The following is a 21475-nucleotide window of genomic DNA, read 5'->3' as shown; positions in this document are numbered from 1 at the left end:
AGAGTCAGACTTTGGAATGCTGCACTTGACTCTGGTTTGGTGTCTCATGCTCTGGTATAGCACCAAGTCAGAGTCACGCCGACCTAAGGCTTGATTAACTGATTTATGATATTATGAATTATACTCCCACAAACCCTCCCTTTAGTATCCCTTCCGAACTATTTCATACTAAACCCAGTACCATTCATTAAACATTTCATCCTTATACCTCAAGATTTATTCAACATTATGAAATTCATCAAGCATCTATTGTAATTTCAAAGATATTTTACATCAGTTTGGCTCAATTCCATTTATCAACCAAAAGTATCCAATCCATAATCTACTTGATAACATTCTCTTGAATATTCTGTTGCTAACTTTTGATAACTTGATAACAAAAAAATGATATAGATATAGGCAAGCAAAATTATGAAATATATCGGCTGGAGAGGTGATTCAGAGAAGATTGAGAGTTGGATTCAGGAGGGGTATTGAGGAGGAGGATGGGTTGGGGAGGAGGAAGTAACTCAAACATGCTTTAGAGTAAGATTAAGAGGGTTCTTGATGGATAAGTTGAATTGGAGGGAATACCTCCCTCAATTTTGGTTGATTTTTAGGGTTTTGCCTCGAAATACCAAAGAAAATTGAAGAATTAAGGAGACAGGCAGACCTCCAAGCCCACCTTACCTCCTCCCCCACCCTTTCATCTGAATAAGCAACTACTAAGTTTGATGTACGCTAACAGGCAAAGAAACCACTTTTAGGTACCATAGTGACACTCCTGTACCATGAAATCAAGTTCTTTGCCTGTTAAGAGTCATTGCATCCAAAATATTCACCCAAAAATTCAACCATAATTTCTCATCAATTCCTCATCAAATTTTTCATTCATAAATATTCTAAAAATAACTCCCCAAAATAAAGTCCATAAACAAAAGTTCAACACTGACAAATGTCGGCATTTTTCACACTCTCAGATTGATAAACAAGCTACAGGCACAAAACATGTGTGAGAATGTCGATGAGAATATGGGAAAAAAGAACTTGTTATAAAAATGCAATTTAGTGAGTCGATTCCCAGTCGATTCGCTCAGACGAGAGAGTTATTTTTGCCGATTACGACGTGCTTGTTGTGAAATTTAATTTAATTTTTTTTTTATTTTTTGTGGGTGGAAAAAGAGTGCAAAAGTTCAGTTTATTCTTGGAATTTTAAAAGTCAACAAGATTGATAAAGAGAGGAAATAGCAGTTTAGTGATAATAAGTATGATATGAGTATGCAAATATTTACTGGACATTGTTGGATAATTCTAATATTATACCGGGATATATTGACATTTACTGGGAATTTTTTAAAGACTGTTGCATGCAATAAAATGTCAAAAAATAAGAAGATACTTGATGTTTTTGGCTGATTCCATTTCTTAGCAATTTATACGGAAATAAAGACATCTAATAGCATTCAAAATAGTTAATCTAGAGTTCGTAGGATACTATAGAGTCCGGAGTTCTCTTCTTTTGAAAGTCTCGACCCTAGTGGAGATGCCTGTTGAACTTTTGGAGTTCGGAACTCAAACAGCCCCCTATTCTGTTTGAACTGTTTAATAATTAAGGTTAACTGATCGGCAAGCTGATTTATTAGACCAAAATTTAGCAGACCGGCTTAAACTCAGTTAATGCGTAATTTTGTGCTCATTTTTTCATACAAGCAGAGTTAGCTGGACCTTGTGAGTCCGGAAACTAGTGAAAAAGCTTCCACATTACAATTATGCCAACTCTACTTACAATTTGAGCAACAGATAATACAGAAATCACATTGTTTCATAAAAAGAACAGTTCTTATAGCTGAAAAGCTTTGTACATGACTTTTTTCTACTCAAAACCTCAAAACCTAGTTATTATAAACTATTTGCCATAACCTTACACGACATATCATGTAACAATGGCACAAAGAATTCAGTAAACAGCACTTAAAGAGATTAAAAATCATGTGTTGATAATAGAAAAAAGAACTCGTGTCTGTAATCTATAATTTGAAAAAAAAATCGATAAAAAAATAATAATAAGCACAAAATCGGGGGTTATCGATCAAAAAAATCCTTGACATTGAGTTAGTGGCTAGATTCAGTTTGAATTCAAAATCCTATAAGAATATCATCAAAAATTCAGATTGGCAGAGATTGTCAGAGTCAATCTGGATAAGAAACGGTCTGGAACAAGGCCAGAGTGACTCTGACTTGGTCTCAGGTTCGATGTAAATCCAGCACCATGCCAGAATCATGCCAAATATCCAGACGGACTCTGACTTAGTACCAATCTGTCCGTCTGGATTTGAATGAAAATTGTGCTGAACTTAAACCGAATCTGAGACTAAGTCAGGGTCACATCAGCATGGTATCCAACTTTTGATCAATTAATCAACATGTCCTTTTCAGAAACCTCTAGGGTCAGCTCCAACAACACCAAAAAATCCAAAATAATCTCATAAATCCTCACCAAGACAACAAAATACCCCAACACAGCTCTAAAGCATGGACATTTTACTCATAATAATTTGGATAATAATCTTCGTCGGTTGGTATTTCTACTCAAAGATCAAGAGACGTTATGACGAATTCGACAGCTTCGGAATTCCATACATTGGAATCTTTGAAGGATGGAAAAACATGTTCAAGCTTATCACATTAAAAGAAAGCTTTATTGACCTTATCAATAAGAATTATTTTGGATTTAAGGATCAACAGTAAGTAATGGGAGGAATTTAGGGGCAGGGATGGGCAACCTTTGTGACGTGGGACGGCAAGATTGATGGAAATGCCATAAACTGCATGTCATGTGCAGTTTCAGTCGAGGCTAGCTACGAAGGTGTGCCGGGTCACACAGGTTGTCCACCCCTGAATTTAAAGCACCGAAAAATTGAATTTTTGTTCCAATTTTCTTCCAGGATTGTCCCAGGCTTTGACTTATCCCAAAAAGCCTTTATGGTCCGCGACGCTGAACTCATCAAGCAAATTACAATCAAAGACTTTGACGTCTTCCTTAATCACGACCGAAATTTCAACGAGGAAATTGACAAACTTATGGGAAAAATGCTCGTCGTGATGGTCGACGATGAGTGGCGTAACATGAGAAACATCCTAAGTCCAATATTCACAAGCAGTAAGATGAAGATGATGTTTAGTGTCTTGTCGGAATGTGCACATGTTTTTATTGAGCATTATGATGAACAGGCTAGAAATGGAGATAAAATCATCATTGACTGTAAGGAGACCTTCTCGAGATTCACAGTTGACGGCATCTGCTCAGCAGTGCTTGGCTTCAAAGGTGACTGTGTCAAGAACAAAGACAGCGAACTTTTCAAATTCACAACAACTTTACAGACTCCAACATTTAAGGACAACATGAAGACATTGCTGTTTGCCTTCGCACGCAAGCTTTACGTCCTGCTTAAGCTTCAACTGACCAAAAAGGAGGTTTATGACTTTTTCTACAATGCCATCGTCAAAGTGATGAAGGAACGCGAACAAAATGGAATTTTCCGTCCCGATGTCATTCAGCTACTCATGCAAGCCAAAAAGGGACAACTTGAGATGCAGGACAAGGAACATGAAGTCAACGAGGCTGAATTGTCAAATTTCTCAGCAAATATTGAGTATGATGTGAAGGCAAAGAGCACTAAGATGACAAATTGGACGGATGAGCATTATATGGCACAAGGATTCATCTTCTTTGCTGCTGGATTCGACACAACTCAACTTTTACTCCAAGTCACAAGTTTCTGTCTAACTAGAAACAAGGATGTCCAGGAAAAGTTAATAGAAGAGGTCGACGAAGTCGTTGCAACACTTGAAGGACGTCCAGTCACATATGAAGCCTTACACAAGATGAAATACCTCGACATGGTCATCTCAGAAGCATTACGGTACTGGCCACCAGCTATATTAACAACAAGACAATGTGAACGTGATTACATCATGAAATTAGACCATGGAAGGAAGTTGAAGCTCGAAAAAGGCGACATGCTGACAATTCCAATCTTTGCATTGCATCATGACCCAAAATACTTTGAGGATCCAGACAAATTTGATCCTGAAAGGTTTAGTGATGAGAGGAAAGGATCGATTGTTGATGGTTCTTATATTCCATTCGGATATGGACCTAGAGTCTGCATCGGATCACGTTTTGCACTTATGGAAGCTAAATTGCTGCTTTTTAACATTTTGAGTAAATTTACATTTGAAGTTTGTGACAAGACACCTGAAAAGTTGGAACTTAAAAAGACAATTGGACAATTTTTGTTCGTTGATCCAGTGACTGTTGAACTGAAGCCAAGGAATTGAGAGGAAGTGGGAGTGAGTTGTAGATTTTTGTACTTATTTATAATTTGAAGATATTTTGAAATAAAAATTTGTTAAAAAAAAAATGATGATGATGATTTTTGAATGATGTGGGAGGGGAGGGTTAGGGGATTGTGTAATACTAATGGGAGATGGAGGGAATAGAGAAGAAGGGAACAAGGGAAGAAAGAGGGACGTTGGGATTGGGAGATGGGATAGGGAAGAGAAGAAGGGACAGATAAGGACCGATACGGACAGATAGGGTCAAATTAAGATGGTTAAGGAGGGAAAGGGAAGTCCAGGGAGGGACAAGGAAGGGAAAGGGAAAGACAGGGAAGGGATAGGCACAGAAAATGATGAACAGGGACGAATAGGTGGGATATGGACGAATAGGAGGGATAGGGACGAACAATAAGGAATAGCGAGGAATAGGGAGGGATAGGGAGGGATAGGGAGGGATAGAGAGGGATAGCGAGGGATAGGGAGGGATGAGGAGGGTTAGGGGACTGGGGAAAGTAGCCAAACACCTAAAAATCATGAATTATAGCCAATTATGCAGCATTTTGACCTAAAATCAATTAAAATTGACACCATAAATTGAATTTTCTGAATTAACATTTAGGGACAATCCACTTATTACGTAACGTAGCAAATTTAGTACAAAGTAGGGGATATAGTGTCAAACAGTCAATGCCTACGTCACGTAATAACTGAACATCCCCTTACAATTTTTATTAAATCATAACAAACTCTTAATTTACTTCCGGATGATCCCGTTTCTTATGATTCCTAAGTGAGTCCCTCTTTGCGTAGCTTCTGTTACAAATTTCACAACTAAATGCCTTAATTCCTGTATGTACATGCATGTGCTGTTGATATAAAAACAATTTTGAGAATCCTTTGCCGCAAACCTTAAAGAAAGTCACAAAAATTAGTCAAAAATGTCAAATTTTATACCAAAAAGTCAACTTACAGCACATGTGTGTGCCTTCTTCTCCTTATGTATTATAATGTGTGACTGATAAGCCTTTAAATTAGCACAAACTTTGGCACAAATTTCACACAGTCTTGATGCTTCCTTTTTTTCACGTTGATGTTCCTTCACATGATCCAGCAGGTCCAAATGTGAGTGGAACTTCTCATTACAATGTGTACATCTGTAGACGCAGTCACGCTTGACAACCCGCTGATGTGCTGACTCCATGTGTGCCTCTAGGTCAAATTGATGATTGTATTCCTTAGCACAGACTTCACACATGTACTTCTCTTTGGGTCGGTGGGATGCCATGTGATTGTACAGTGACTTTTTAGTCATAAACGTCTTGCCGCATTCCTTACAAATACTTTGTTCGCTGTGACATACGCGTGACTTCATGTGATCGGTGAGGGCTTCAAAGGATGGGAATTTTTCACGACATTTTGCACATGAAAAGGCAATTGGAGCTTCGATGATGATTTCTTTAGAGTCAAATGATGTCTGGAAATGGGGAAATTTTATTAATAATCTAGTACTGCATTTTTGATAATCTAGTACTTCAATAGAGATAATCTAGTACTATAATATTGACAATCTAGTATTACAAATTCAAAATTTGACAATCTAGTACTGCAATATTGACAATCTAGTACTAAATATTCAAAAATTGTCAATCTAGTACTGCAATATTGACATTCTAGGAATACAGATTCAAAATTTAACAATCTAGTACTGCAATGTCGACAATCTAGTATTACAGATTCAACAATTGACAATCTGGTACTGAAATATTGACAATCTAGTACTAAAAATTCAAAAATTGACAATCTAATACTACATTATTAACAATCTAGTACTGCAGGTTCAAAATATTGACAATCTAGTACTACAATGTTCACAATCTGGGACTACAAAATTGAAAATCTAGTACCACAAATTGCAAAAATATTAATCTAGTACTAGAATATTGATAATCTAGTACATTTTAATGAGAAGTACTAGATTTTGTACAAAAAGTACTAGATTTTTCCTTACGTTACTGCTATTTCTATCCTTAGGTGCCACAACAGCTTTCTTCTTCTTAGCAGTTCCACTTGTTGAACTTCGACTGGTATTTCCAGTTCCTCCCTTCTTCCTCGTTGTCGGTTCATAATTGTCATCTGACAGGTCTTCATCATCCTCTAAAAACTCTTCATCCTCATCACTTTCAGACTTTTCTACTTGAAATTCTTCATCGGATGATCCATCGACGTCATAGACTTCCTCATGGTCGTCATGTTCATCATGGTCATCCTGCATCTCATCCAGCAAGTCCTCATCTTTAGCTTGTTGTGGCTGAATTGTCTGATTAATTGCACTAACTTTCTTGATACTTATTGTGCCTACTTTTTGGACTTTTTCGAGTGCCTCGCTTGTCGACAATGACTTTGTGCTGACAATCTTTAGACTTGATTGTGTCCGTCTTGGTGACCGCGTGCCTTTAAATTTATTCTGAACTTCTAAAATTTTCTGTATAAAATCAAATGAAAGTTTAGCTTTTCCATAACATAATTGACATATACTCGATGGATATTTTGATTCTGTTGTTATGACTATATCTGGAACATATTCGATGAATTTCTTGACTATTTCATCCGATATCGATGATATTAGCTTAGTTGTGGATGAATAGCAAAATCTACAATTATTTGATGACATTTTTGATCCTTAAATCTAAATTTAATTTTAATGTTTACGTTTTTTTTTAGTCCGAATGTCGGTTTTAAGCTCAAATATGAGAGAGGAAGTTGTGGTTGTGTTAGTGACTCAGAGAGAATAGCTTGTGTACGTGCAGAAAGCAGGTAAAGGTGAGTGTCGAAAACTGTTGATTTTATCAAGGGCGGGAAAGTTTGAATCTTTAGTTTTTAGAGCCTCGCTCATCCGACTAGAGTTTGCTTCGCTCATCCGACTAGAGTGTTGCTTCGCTCATCCGACTAGAGTTTGCTTCGCTCATCCGACTAGAGTGTTGCTTCGCTCATCCGACTAGAGTTTGCTTCGCTCATCCGACTAGAGTTTTCTTCGCTCATCCGACTAGAGTTTGCTTCGCTCATCCGACTAGAGTTTGCTTCGCTCATCCGACTAGAGTTTTCTTCGCTCATCCGACTAGAGTTTGCTTCGCTCATCCGACTAGAGTTTGCTTCGCTCATCCGACTAGAGTTTGCTTCGCTCATCCGACTAGAGTTTGCTTCGCTCATCCGACTAGAGTTTGCTTCGCTCATCCGACTAGAGTGTTGCTTCGCTCATCCGACTAGAGTTTGCTTCGCTCATCAGACTAGAGTTTGCCTCGCTCATCCGACTAGAGTTTTCTTCGCTCATCCGACTAGAGTTTGCTTCGCTCATCCGACTAGAGTTTGCTTCGCTCATCCGACTAGAGTTTTCTTCGCTCATCCGACTAGAGTTTGCTTCGCTCATCCGACTAGAGTTTGCTTCGCTCATCCGACTAGAGTTTGCTTCGCTCATCCGACTAGAGTGTTGCTTCGCTCATCCGACTAGAGTTTGCTTCGCTCATCCGACTAGAGTTTGCTTCGCTCATCCGACTAGAGTGTTGCTTCGCTCATCCGACTAGAGTTTGCTTCGCTCATCCGACTAGAGTTTGCTTCGCTCATCCGACTAGAGTTTGCTACGCTCTTCCGACTAGAGATTGCTTCGCTCATCCGACTAGAGTTTTGCTTCGCTCATCGGAGTAGAGTCAAGGAAAAATTGATTCTGATGCCAAAAATAGCAAAAAATTGAAGTAAATCACCAAAATCACCTAAAACGCAATAAATCCATCAACATGTCCACATGATCATCCATAAACAATTCCAACGGTCAATTTAAATCCAATAAATCGAATGAAAACAGTCATCGACACCAATACAATGACACAAAATATCATCGACACTAACACATACAAAAGTCTCAAAGGGGTCAACAGCAAACGACGAATCTTCACTATTTCAAACAGGGGTATTCGGATGTAAGTAATACTAAGTGTCACAATAGCAAATTTTTCTCAATTTTTAACCATTTCTTGTGAATAATAAACGTTGATTTAATGAAATTAATCATAATTAAGTCACGCAACATCAAATACAACTCAAGTTTATGTCAAATAATCCAATTTAAAAGGTGAAAATTAATAAAATAAATCTTGTGGATGTGAATGGATGGGAAAAAAAGTGTGCGACGCCATGTTGATTTTGAGTATAAAAAAAATGTACAAAAAAAAGTCAAAATTTTGTCAGAAATTAAGTCGATGATCTAATATGTGACGTGTGACAGTGTCGCTGACTGTTTACAACCATACAACACATGACAAATTATGTCCGATAAGTTAAATTAAAGTGTCAAAAATTGTGTCCAAAAATCGACCGAATTTCGGCAAATTTTCACCCAAAAAAGTGCAAAAATCGTCCAAAAAATCCCAAAAAAATGTGCAAAAAATTCCAAAAAAATTCATGTCCAGCTGACCAGGCATGTCAGTCAGTTGGATTGACTCACAAAAAAAATATTTCACGATCAGCATGGCTAAAATTTTTTTTTCTTTATTTGTGAATGTGTAAAAAAAAAGATTTTTTTTTGTGGTTCTTGAATGAAAAAAAAAAAAAAAAAAATTGAAATTTTTGTGCATGTGTGTTGGATATGGATAGAATCATATGTGTATCATTATGTAGTTATCGTAAGGTGAAATTTTTGTTGAGGCTTTTAGGATGCGGATGTAGATTGAGGAGCTGATGAGGATATGAATGAATGTTTAGCTGGACAGTTGCATGCTTAGTTGCTGATTCTATTGACCGAGAGTATCAATTGAGTTCCATGTGACATTCTTTGTATTTAAGAGCACATGAAGCTGGTCCTGTTGATGGCTAAAGCTTGTTAGTTGCCAATATTATGTGCAATAATGTCAATAACAGGATTCTTGAAGTCGCAGGATCAAGACTGAGATTAAGACCGACATGCAGACTGAAACAGAGATCAGAATTAGGATCGGAACTGAGACTGAGATTTCAACGGAATTATCCATGGTCTCGGTCTCGATAAACTAAAAATGTTAATTCTTACCTTAACAAGTAAAAAGCATGTTTATCTGAGCGTTGCTCTTAGCTTACTCTGCTCTTAAGTGCATTCCAGCTTACACTTTGCATGCTCGAGAAGGTTTTGGTCTCAAGAACTCTTAATCACTAGCTTGGATATGCATCTGATAATCAGGAAAGTGCTCGTTCTCAAGAGAACCTGAGTAGAATGGACAGTTCTACCAGATTCGATGTCCAGATTCGATGAAATATAGTCATACTCCAGAGTCATATCAGCCTAATGACTGGTTCTTTTATTTCTCTATGCCGCGTGCCTTACGACTATGAAGTTGAAGTATTTAACGTTCTGGTCAGATTGTAAATTGTTAAGCTAAATTTCCCAAGTACCATAAATTCGTAATTTACTTACCTGAGCTAGGGGTCGACTTCGAACTTTGCTTTGCTGTCTATCGACAGCTTCTTTGCATGAGTTCTTGGAATTTCTATCTCATGTTCTTTTGTAATCATCAAGCATCAACTTAAAGAACTCATTTAATGGTCTCAAATCGGTTAATGGATCCAGAATTTTAGAGCAACACGGCTTGATTAGGAGTTAGAGCTGGTATCGTCCTCATTCCGTCACTAAGTCTGGATAAGCCGGCGTGACTTTGACTTTTGTTGCAAGTTTCTGTCTTGCGTGGCTCTAACTCTGACTTAATGCCAAAATTGCACCGAATCCAGCACTAAGTCAGAGTCACACCGGCCTGTTGTCCTCATTTTGGATAAAGTGACTGCCTTATCCTGAACATCATCCTCTTTCAGTATCCAACTCTTAAGTCACAACTAAAATGCATCCAGAATGTGCTCTAAAATTAAGCAATTCAAAATTCCCACAAAATCACCTCAAGGGATCTGATCTGATCTGCTTTACATCTTCCATCCAACATTCTCATCGCGAAAGTTTTTTTTTTTTTTTATTTTGTTTTCCTTTCTTTTCCTCATTTTTGTTGTTGCTGTTTTTGTGTTACTTAATAAATGTGTCTTGTGTAGTTTTACGGAATCAAGTTGTGGAATTCACACAAAGACTTGAGAAAAAAGTGAGAAGACGTCAAATGCGGAACGGGACATCTTTGATGATAAGAATGACGCAGAAAAATGACATTTTATTGGAATTGAGTTAATTGAGGATGATGAGGAAGTGCAGGAGGAGGAAGATTGTTGACGGATTGGGAATTTTGAGGGGATTTGTGGTGGAATTTTTGAAATTTTGGATCAAAAATTGAGAAAATTTCAAATTTTCCAAATTTTTTTTTAATTTTTAAAATTTTTTTTAATTTTAAAATTTTAAAATTTTTGACATTTTTTAAATTTTTTTAATTTTTTCAAAATTTTTTAAAATTGAATTTTGAATTTAAAAAACATAAATTTTAAAATCAAATAATTTAAAAAAATTACAAAATTTAAATAAAATCAAATATTTTTACAATTTTTTAAATTTAAAATTTCAAATTTTAAAATTTTAATATTCTTTAATTTTTTAAAATTTCAATTTTTTTCAATTTTGTCAAACAAAACACCACAAAATAAATCAATAACAACCTTCAAAAATTTCGCTAATTTAACTGAGCTTTTTTATATAGCAACAAATTGTATATCACACAATTGCACAGCCTACTATCATTAAATTATTATCAAAAAAGTGAAACAAAAAAATGGAAAAAAATGATGAAAAATTTGTCGACATAGAAAAAGAAATGAACACGACTGTCGTGTTTAATAATAAATAAATCAGATCGAAAGGAAGTTAAATTTTAGTGAAATTGAATTTTTAACTTTCTAGCAGAATTTTTGAAATTTTGATAAGAAAATTAGAATTTTAAAAAAAAAAAAAAATTGAATATTTTTGAATTTTTTAAAATTATTTTTGACAATTTTTATTTTCATTTTGAAAATTGAAATTTAAATTTAGAAATTAAAGAAAAAATTGAAAAAAAATTTAGAAAATTTAAAAAAAATTTTTTTAAAATTTAAAATTTAAAAAAAAAATAAAAAATTGAAAAACATGTAAATTTAAAAATTTTAAAGAAATTCAAATTTTAAAAAATTTAAAAATTTCAAATTTAAAAAAAAAAAATTAAAAAATTTAAAAAAAAATTAAATTTTTTTTTGAAAAGTTTGAAAAATTTAAAATTCATTAAAAAATGTGCAAAAAATCCCCAAAATTAATCTTGTGAACAAATAACACTTCAACCCAAAATAAAAACAAAAAGTCTGACTAATTAGGTCATTATCACATACTTCACATTAATTCCTCATTTCCATGTCTTAATCTCTTCACTTTTCGAACCTACTTAATTCCTTCACTCGACACTTCATCATAATTCTCATCAAATTTCACTCCATTTATTATTAATTGTTAAGGTCTGTCCGACGAGTCGTTGTGTCTAGTGTGAATATGTTGGATGCATAGGAATGAGAGTTTAGAGTGACTGCTTTGTAATGGCTGTGTATAGTGACTGTATGGAGTGTGGTTGGTGTGATTTGGAGGGTAACCCAGGTCAGGATGGTTCCTACTACCGGACAAATTGGTCAATATTGTGAGAATCCTAAAAATATCAATGACAATAAGCACTATTGCAGTAATGGACAACCTGTGTGCCACGACACGCCTTGCTGATAAGTCTACACCGAATCCACACACGATACACTGTTCATGACAAATCCATGGTACTTAAGTGTACCGTGACTCACAGGTTGCTAATCACTGCTCTTTTTGCACTAATTTGGGGTTGATTTAGTGATCATGGCAGTTAATAGCTGCATACTCTAGTATGGTGAAGTGCCGTAGCATACAGGTTGTCCATCACTGTAGTATTGATACTAATTTATGCTTATTTTGTGGACAGTTATGCAGGGCAGTTAATAACTATGAATTCGTGTACATTGGAGTGTCGTGACACATAGGTTGCGCACCCCTGCTCCAGTAAATCCACTAAACCGGCATTTTGACACTTGATAATAAAAAATCATTGAAAAAGTCATCAAATTCCATTCAAGAAATTACGAAAAATTGAGAAATATTTCTATATTCACAAAAACTAGGTCAAATTCTTATCAATTTTGACTAAACTAACCTCAAAATATTCAATGACTTACCCACATTAATAACAACTTCCATTTTTTGTAGGAAAATTCATCACAAAAAGTTTTAAAAAAAAAGTTCATTTTTGTTGAAGAAAAAGAAGTAAAAAAAAGAAGGTTCTTTAGATTAAAGACAATCGTCGCTATTTGAAGGTCAAAACTAAGTAAAAAAAAGAAGATTAATTAAACAATTGACGTGTGTGTGCAGAAGAAGAAAAGAAGCTATTCGTAACTGAAAGAGGTGAGAAAAATATGTGCGAAATTTTGATAAAAATTTGTGGCTGAATTCAGCAAAATCTGGCGGAATATGGCTGAGTTGTGCCAGAATTTAGCTGAATTCAGCAATTTTCTGGCTTTAGTGGCTGGATTTTTAGGCTGATCAATTTAGATTTCATGTCTGAATTCAACCACAATCTGGCTTAATTGTTTCATAATTTGCTGAATTATGCCAGAATTTGCTGAATTGTGCCAAAATTTAGCTGATTGCAGCTTTAATCTTTCGAATATAGCAGAATTCTGCTAGAATCTTGGTTTTTGCTGAATTCAGCAAAATATGGCTTTATGGCAGAATTGTGCCAGAATTTGCTGAATTGTGCCAGAATTTGCTGAATTGTGCCAGATTTTGCTGAATTGTGCCATATTTTTTTTCTGAATTTAGCATTAATATGACAAACTTTGACTAACTTATTTTAACTCATTCCAGCATCTTTTTGGTCAAAAAAACAATCTTTTTTAAAGAAAAAAAAATTCAAATTTAAAAAAACCGTTAAAAAAACTCACAGAAACTAAAACAAAAATAATTATGACGGAATCAATTAAATTCGGTCCAGAATGGCTTCGCAATAGTGTCGCCAATGTCATAACACCACCGCAACAACAACAAAATCAACAGCATCAACAACCACAATCACCATCTACGGATAGTATTATAAGTCGTCCGGTACTATCCGATCATCGTTATGGGCGCGAAGAAATGTTGAGTTTGTGCGATAAGACGGCCCGTATGCCGGAAGCTCTACCACGATTTCGACGTCTATTCGTTGCTGATTGGCAAATGCCTTTAGCATTACAGCCAAATAATGATGATGAACAGATTGGATCACGTGGTTTAGGTGGTACGGGTACACCACCATGGGGTGGTACTCATATTCGTCCATTAATGCCGGCAATGGGTGGACGTGGTACGGGAATTATACGTGGTGGTGCTATAGAAAGAGGACGTGGTAGGGGACGTGGACTTTATCATGGAACGGGTTATACACGATCAACGTCATTATATGATGAAGAGGGTCGGAGATGGTTGGATCGTAATGGTACGGATGGTACGACTGAATGGAGTGGTGGTAATGCTGTGAGTCCACGTAAGGAAGGATTCTCCCGGAATGCACTCGAAAGTTGGCGGAAGGGTGTGCGAGAGGAGAATGAGGAAGGATGGAGGAGTAATAGTAATGGAACTACGGCATCGACTGGACAACCGGCTAGGGATAAATGGAGTAAGTATTAACTGGCTGTGGTGTTCAAACTGGCTGTTGTGACTGAATTCAGCAATAATCTGGTTTGCAAAGTTGAATTCAGCAAAATCTGGCATCCATGGCTGAATTGTGCCAGAATTTGCTGAATTCAGCCAGAAATTGCTGAACTAAACCAGATTTTTTTTTATAATAATCTGGTTTTCAAAGCTGAATTCAGCAAAATCTGGCACTCATGGCTGAATTGTGCCAGAATGTGCTGAATTCAGCCAGAAATTGCTGAACCTAACCAGAAGTTTCTGATTATAATCTGGTTTTTAATGCTGAATTCAGCAAAAAAATCTGGCTTTCTTGGCTTAATTGTGCCATAATTTGCTGAATTCAGTCTGATTTTCATAGCTGAATTCAGCAATAATCTGGCTTTTTGGCTGAATTGTGCCATAATTTGCTGAATTGTGCCAGAATTTGCTGAATTCAACCAGAATTTTTTTGCTGACCTAAAACAGTTTGAACAGCCTAAGCCTTACCATCTCCATCCATACCTCAATACTAATGTTCCTTATCACTATCTTTGTAGCACGATCAACAAGCTGGCGCGACGGTACCAACGACAACGGTCTCTCAAATGACATAGATCGTCCAAATGGTCCCGCACAGCCATCAAATCATCAAAATTCATCGTCACCAAACAGTGATGTAAGTGGCGGTGGTGGAAATACAATAATGGTCAATTCCTCACAGGCACCAGCCAAACCGCAAGCATCCTATAAAAAGTCATGGGATGATGATTCAAATCTGCCAGAATGGGCAACAGAATCATTTGACTATGGCGGTACATTTGATGCCACTGGTGCATTTCATGATAGTGATCGTGTTAATCATGAGGACAGTAAGCAGCTCAATGAGAATATTAAGAAGGCAATCAATATGAAAAAGCAACAACAACAACAACAACAACAACAACTTATTGAGTCACCAGTAAAAGAGGAACCGATTAAAATTGAGGAGTCACCACCACCGCCATCAAAATTTATGGACTTCCTTAATGAAGAGTCACCGACACCAGACAGTGTAAAGCCATTGGAATCACCATCAATACCAAATCCATCAACAGCACCAATTGCTCAAATGGACAAAATGGTTGAAAATTTTGTGGCACATCTGATTATGGACGATGACAGTTCCAGTGGAAGTGCGACTGTAAAACAGCCACCGGCACCACAAATTGAATGGTTTTATCGGGATCCACAAGGTGATACACAAGGTCCATTCTCGTCCAATGACATGTCTGAATGGTACAAGGCTGGTTACTTCCAGGAATCACTTATGGTACGGAGGTCATTGGACACAACATTTGTACCACTTGGACATCTTGTAAAGATATTTGGTGTATCACGTCCATTTATATCAGCATCACTTGATGGCGGTCCACCAATTCCACCTGTTATACATCCAGAAATTATTGATCCATTTCGGATGCAAAGGTTGTTGCAACAACCAACAACTCCATTACCAACACCACAACAACAACAACAACCAACAACGGATGTTAATAATTGGAGTATGATGACAACGGAACAACGGATGTTTCTTATGCAACTTGCACATCAACGACCACCACAGGCACCGCAAGTTGATCCATTTAATGTTATGAAACCACCACCGCAACAACAACAACAACAACCGCCACAACAACCACAACAACCGCAACAACCGCAACAACAACAATCAACGCCATTAGATTTGAGACGGTTGATGAGTGGAAATGACTTCTTTCAGTCAACAGCACCGCCACCGGTTGTACCACAAACAACACAAATTGAACCCGATCCTATACAGCAACTGATTATGCAATTGCAAATGCAACAAAAGACTGGCGGCGATGCCGCACAACAATGGATTAAATCATCACAACAACAGCAACAGCAACCACAACAACCACAACAACCGAATGTTATGATGTCTAATAATGGCAATGGTCCATTAGATTTAAGCTCATTGGCAGCAATGCAGAGTGGACAATCATCGGTTGTTAATCAGCAACAAGTAAATCAGGCAAATGTTAATCTTGTCCAAAATACATCATCGACACATTGGAATGCAACGCCACTGCCAATATGGGAGATGACTGGTTCAGGTCAAAAGCAGGAACAAAATAATCAGCAACAACAACAACAACAAACGTTGCAAGAAATTCAGCAACAAATGCGTCAACAACAGCAACAACAACAACAACAACATCAGCAACAACAACAACTTCAGCAACATCATCATCAACAACAACAACATCAGTCGGAACCGGATATCCTACAAAATGGTCTCATTGATGATTCATCAAATAACATGCAAATGCAAAAAGTGGAATCAAAAAAGAAGAAAAAAGAGTCACTGACTGGTAAAGAGCATCAAATGCAACAACAACAACTACAACAACTACAACTAAAAGAGCAACAACTAAAAGAGAAGCAAAAGCAAAAAGATGCTGAAAAAGTCAAAAAAGCAACGGAAAAGCAAAAAAAAGAGGAAAAGACGACACAACCAGCAGCACCAGCACCATGGGTAGGCATGCAAAACATCAGTGGCACAAGCCTGTCTAAAATCCAAAAAACGGAAGCACAACGTCGTCAAATTGAACTTGCCGCCCAAAAGGAACGCGATCATCATAAACTCGAAATTTTATCAAAAATGGAAGTACGCGATGTCAAATGGAACTTGCAAATGCCGCCGGCGGCACAAGTCAAGACACTTGACGAGATTCAGGCTGAGGAGCAGAATGCCGTTGAACGTGAGGCAGCCATGGCAAAGCGCGAAAAGAAGGAAGCTGTTCAGGTTGTTGGTGACATTTGGAATACAGGCGCACATTCTATGGCATGGCAACAGCCAAAAACATGGAGTGCTGCACAAAGTAATGCTGGATTTTGGGAGGAACCGACAAAGCCAGCTGTAGCGACTGTTAAACAGCCACAAATGCTCAGCAAAAGTCAAACTATGGCGACCATAACAACGGCTAAGAAGCAACTTCAGCAACAACAACAACAGCAACAACAGCAACCACAACAGCAGCAACAAATGATGCAGCAACAACAACAACAACAACAGCAACAGCAACAAAAGAAAATTGAAAGAATTGAAAAGAGAAGTGCTGTTAAGGTTGAGAAGAAGAAGGATGACAACAACAACGAGTTCACTATGTGGTGCACACGTACGTTGAGTGCTATGAATGGAAATGTTGATGGTAAGTTGGACATGCTGGATCGCTAGAGTGGGGTCGGTCACTTGTTACGTCACGATTTTAGGTTGAAGCATTGAGAATGTGTCTTGGGAAAATACATTGGGTATGTGTCTTGGATAGGTATCTTGTGTAAATACATTGGGTTGGTGTCTTGGATAACTACATTGGGTTTGAGTCTTGGGTAAAATATTGGATCGGTATCTTGGGTATGTGCATCGGGTATGTACATTGCGTAAAGGCATTTAGTTTGTGTCTTAGGTTATTATATTGGGTGAGTGTCTTGGGTAATTGTATTCGGTATGTGTCTTGGGTAAGTGTATTTGGGTAAGTGTCTTAGATAAGTACATTGGGTTGGTATCTTGTATGAGGACATTGGGTTGGTGTCTTAGGTAAGTACATTAGGTAGGTGTCTTGGGTAAATTTATTGGGTATGTGTCTTGGGTTGGTCTATTGAGCTACGTAACAAGTGAACCCTTCGGACTTTCCCAAATCAGGAGCCAAATTTCTAAAAAAATATTCCAATTTTTTTCCCATGCAGTTCCAACATTTGTGAGCTTCCTTCAAGATATTGAATCACCATTTGAAGTAAAGGATTACATCAAAATGTACTTAGGTAAGTCATGACACTCTTTATGGTGCAGGGCTGGTCAACCTTTATGTCGCGGTCCACATCTCATGAAAATGCCAAGAACCGCACACCTTACACGATTTCAAGCTTCCTATCAAGCTGTGCCACAACACAAAGGTTGTCCACCCCTGTCCCCCAACTTGGGGTACCGTACCCCACATCAATCCCTAACCCTCTAATTTTATCTCAATTATTTTTAGGTGAAGCTAAAGAATGTTCAGAATTTGCTAAACAATTTCTCGAGCGTCGCAGTAAGCAACGCATGCAACAACGTCAACAAAATGCTCATATTGATGACATGTGCAGTCCAGCTCCGGCCATCAATCCTCAGGCCAACAATAATGACTTCCAAGAAGTCAAAGTAAGTAGACGATGGCGTTAAGCAGCATAAAATTAAGATCATTAAAATTATATTTGTTGCTGTTGGAAGTGGTTGTAGATGGTTAGGGATAGGTAGGGGGGAATGGGGGAAGGAGGGAAAGTGGTGGGGAAGGGGAAAAGATATAAGGGGAACTTGGGGGTACTAGTTGTAGTTGCAGAACATTGCTCAAAAATGTAATTATAAGAGGATATTTAGAAGTTAAGAAGTGGATAAGCTGACTTATGAGACTGAAAGGAGGGATCAGGGGGGTGCAACAAGGGTTAATCGAAAGGGGTGTGAAATTCCAAAAATTAAGATTTGATATGAAATTGTATTTAAGACATTTATGCTAAATTATAGAATTGATGAGAATTTTGAAGAAGATTAAAAGAATTTAAAGCAAAAAAAAGAACAGCTTAACATAACCTAGAATTATACAAAAGAGTGTGCAACTGCAAAATATAATTCAAAAGTGGTTAAAATCTGAGAAAAAGGGTTCTGAAACTAATCTAAATATGATTAAGAACAATTAAAAGGGTCTGAAACTATACAAAATAAAAAGGGGCCTAAAACTGCATAAGGGGTTGACAATTATGTAAAGAGCTTGCAACTACACAAAAATAAATGAAAAAATGTGAGCTGAAATTACAAAAACAGTCTGCAACTATAAAAATAAAAAAACAGAAAAAGGGGTGTGAAAAATTACAAACAGGGGTCTGCAACTACAGAAAAATTTGAAAAAGGGGTGCAAAACTACAAAAACAGGTTTTTTGATTGTAGAAAAACTAAGATTAGTAGAAAAATGAATGACAAGGTCTGCAACTAAGGAAAAAATAGAAAAAAGCGGAGTAAAAGTATGAAAAGGGGGTGTTAAACTATGTAAAAACTAAGAAAAGGGGTGTGAAAATGTAGAAAAACTAGAAAAAGGGAAATGTAAAGCGAGGCTTACAACTACATACAAAAGTTATTAAAAGGGGAGTAAAAATATGAAAAAGGGGTGTAAAACTATGTAAAAAGAAGAAAAGAGGGTGCGAAAATACTAAAAGGGGTCTGCAACTTTGTGGAAACCTAGAAAAATGGGAGAAAAGTATAGCAGGGATTGCAACTAAGCAAAAAAAGGAAAAAGGGGCCTAAAACTACACCTCCAACAGCAACTAAGCATAAGAACCATTGCCTGACGACGGATTGATTCGCTGATATTAAAAAACAGAAACTTAACTTAAACTAATTGACTATCGATAGACATTAAGCTTAGATATTGTATTCAAGAAACATGGTCATGACTCATAGAATGATTGAATTTGGATGTGGGGTAATAGTATGGGGTTCATCCCCCCACCCCAAATTGGGTCATAACTATGAGTCACAGCCACTCAAAAGCTTTCTAACTTTTACGGCAAAAAACAACAACTCATTTTCATTCATTAATGCATGCATATTAAGACACATGATTAGCATAAAGTCTTATAACAGAACAGCTACCCCAAGCTACCCCCCGCATAGCCCCCCCAACCCCCTCAAAATTTGCCTCACTTTTTTCATACAACAACTTCTCCTTCTTCTCATTTTAGGGCAAGAACAAGAAAATTAAGTCGAAGAAAGTTATGAAAGCTGTTGACAATCGTATCTTGGGCTTCACAGCAACAAGTGCACCCGACCGAATCAACGTCGGTGATCGTGATTATGGTGATGTCTAAAACATGTCACATTCTTAACTCTTTTTTTTAACCTTTTTTTTTATTGCTTTTTTTGATTAATTTTGACTAAAATTCTCACAAATTTGATTTGACTTTTTTGAAAGGAAAATTGGAAAATTTTGAAAATAACCGTTAAAATTTTAATTTGAAATTTTAAATTTCAATTTTTAAAATTTAAAAAAAAAATTGAAAATAACAAAAATCTAAAAATTAATAAAAATTCATAATTTAAATTTGAAAAATTTTAAAAACCGTTAAATTTTGAAATTTTAAAATTTTAAAATTTAAAAAAAATTTGAAATTTTAAAAAAATTTGAAATTTTAAAAAATTTTGAAATTTTAAAAAATTTTGAAATTTAAAAAAATTTTAAAATTTAAAAAAATTGGAATTTAAAAAGATTGGAATTTAGAAAATTGAAATTTGAATTTTTTAAAAAATATGAAAAGTTCAAAACAAATAAAAATTAGGAAAAAAATTCAATTTTATAATTCAAATAATTTGAAATTTAAAAATTGAAAAATTTGAATTTAAAAATAAAATTTAAAAATTAAAAAAAATATGAATTTTAAAAAATGGTAAAAATTTTAAATTTTTTTAATTTGAAATCTAAAATTTTTTTTTAAATTTGAAATTTTTAAAAATTCAGTTTAGATTTGCAATTTTGAATTTAAAATTCAAATTTAAATTTAAAAAAAAAATGTTTAAAATTTCAAATATTAAAAAATTTAAAATTCAAATTTCAATTTTTTTTACAATTTTCAAATTTATAATTTTTTTTAAATTTCAATTTTGTTAAATTTCAAATTTTGTTTAATTTTAAAATTTTTGAAATTTTATAAAAAAAAAGTCAAATTTTCTGAGAGATTTTTTGTATCATTTTTTAATTCAAAAAAAGCAAAAAAATATTTTTTAAAAAAATATTCACGATTATTACAAAAAAGAAGAAGAAAAAAAAGAGAAAAAAACTTATTAAAAAATTGCAATTCAAATTTTAAAAAAATTTAAAATTAAAAACATTTAATCGAGTTGCAAAAGTGCTGCACTTTTTTGTTGTGTTGTTTAATGATAAAAAAAGTATAAAAAAAAAAATACAAAAAATTTTCATTTCTTTTTTTCTTTAATTTATGAAAATTTTTTTAGTTATTTTTGTGTTATTTTGAGTATTTTTTTTAATTATTTCTTTTTTGTCTGCAATTTGCTGCCCAAAACCTTAAAAACTTAAAAAAAAAAATTGTTGTTGACATCCAAAAAGTGAGGTTATTCTGATTATTTTGAACATCTTTAATTATAGCGACTGTTGTAAAATTTAAAATTGGAATAAATTGAAGATTTATGAAAAGAAAATGAGGAAAATTGAGGAAAATTTGGAGGATTTTGAGGGAAATTTTGGGGTTAAGTATCAAATTTAACCTCAAAATCTCAAATTTTTGAGGTTAAGTTGACTGATTTGAGATTAGGTAGATTATTATGAGGTTAGCTTAGAGATTTAGAGGTTAAATTTGAAAATATTTGACGTTCTAAATTTTGAGGTTAAGTTCCACTTTTTGAGTATAAATTGAGAATTTTGAGGTTAAAACTTAACATTTTTGAGGTGAAATTCAATAAAATAGTGGAAAATT

General features: G+C 35.4%; 3 protein-coding genes across 4 annotated transcripts; 2 read left to right on the top strand and 1 right to left on the bottom strand.

Annotated features, from left to right (window-relative positions):
• The first annotated feature begins 1082 nt into the window (after nt 1-1082).
• On the top strand, nt 1083-4406 carry LOC139100017 (probable cytochrome P450 9f2). 2 transcript variants are annotated; one of them, XM_070652594.1, is made up of 3 exons: nt 1083-1244; nt 2416-2723; nt 2925-4406. In XM_070652594.1, the coding sequence occupies exons 2-3, from the start codon at nt 2512-2514 to the stop codon at nt 4318-4320; spliced, it is 1608 nt and encodes a 535-aa protein (XP_070508695.1). In that variant the 5' UTR covers nt 1083-1244; nt 2416-2511; the 3' UTR covers nt 4321-4406. The 2 variants fall into 2 exon arrangements, with proteins under 2 accessions (XP_070508695.1, XP_070508696.1); XM_070652595.1 differs by having other exon boundaries at nt 1110-1255.
• A 508-nt stretch (nt 4407-4914) lies between these two features.
• On the bottom strand, nt 4915-7305 carry LOC139100189 (zinc finger and BTB domain-containing protein 24-like). Its single transcript, XM_070652795.1, has 3 exons — nt 6329-7305; nt 5291-5794; nt 4915-5228 (listed from the first exon to the last, which is right to left on the bottom strand). Exons 1-3 carry the CDS (start codon nt 6989-6991, stop codon nt 5070-5072), a joined length of 1326 nt encoding a protein of 441 aa, XP_070508896.1. The 5' UTR covers nt 6992-7305; the 3' UTR covers nt 4915-5069.
• Nucleotides 7306-8217: 912 nt separating this feature from the next.
• Nucleotides 8218-20110, top strand: Gyf (GIGYF family protein Gyf). The gene is made up of 7 exons (XM_070652588.1): nt 8218-8291; nt 12515-12709; nt 13172-13961; nt 14515-17172; nt 17708-17782; nt 17998-18158; nt 19730-20110. Exons 3-7 carry the CDS (start codon nt 13271-13273, stop codon nt 19853-19855), a joined length of 3711 nt encoding a protein of 1236 aa, XP_070508689.1. The 5' UTR covers nt 8218-8291; nt 12515-12709; nt 13172-13270; the 3' UTR covers nt 19856-20110.
• Nucleotides 20111-21475: the final 1365 nt, after the last annotated feature.

Source organism: Chironomus tepperi, unplaced genomic scaffold, assembly GCF_022539635.2.
Source record: "Chironomus tepperi strain 1889 unplaced genomic scaffold, CSIRO-AGI_Ctep_v1 contig_58, whole genome shotgun sequence".
Taxonomy (NCBI): domain Eukaryota; kingdom Metazoa; phylum Arthropoda; class Insecta; order Diptera; family Chironomidae; genus Chironomus; species Chironomus tepperi.
The sequence above is the reverse complement of the archived record's forward strand: the minus strand, read 5'-3'. Positions and strand labels throughout refer to the sequence as shown.

Excerpts from the sequence above, each read along its gene's own strand:
- LOC139100189 (XM_070652795.1), bottom strand. The coding sequence starts at position 6,991 with ATGTCATCAAATAATTGTAGATTTTGCTATTCATCCACAACTAAGCTA. Across the intron at positions 5,795-6,328 it reads AGGATAGAAATAGCAGTAAC|ACATCATTTGACTCTAAAGA; the intron begins GTAAGGAAAAAT and ends CCCCATTTCCAG. Across the intron at positions 5,229-5,290 it reads AGAAGGCACACACATGTGCT|GTTTGCGGCAAAGGATTCTC; the intron begins GTAAGTTGACTT and ends ACTTTCTTTAAG.
- Gyf (XM_070652588.1), top strand. The coding sequence starts at position 13,271 with ATGACGGAATCAATTAAATTCGGTCCAGAATGGCTTCGCAATAGTGTC. Across the intron at positions 17,173-17,707 it reads TATGAATGGAAATGTTGATG|TTCCAACATTTGTGAGCTTC; the intron begins GTAAGTTGGACA and ends TTTCCCATGCAG. Across the intron at positions 17,783-17,997 it reads TTACATCAAAATGTACTTAG|GTGAAGCTAAAGAATGTTCA; the intron begins GTAAGTCATGAC and ends AATTATTTTTAG.
- LOC139100017 (XM_070652594.1), top strand. The coding sequence starts at position 2,512 with ATGGACATTTTACTCATAATAATTTGGATAATAATCTTCGTCGGTTGG. Across the intron at positions 2,724-2,924 it reads TTTGGATTTAAGGATCAACA|GATTGTCCCAGGCTTTGACT; the intron begins GTAAGTAATGGG and ends ATTTTCTTCCAG.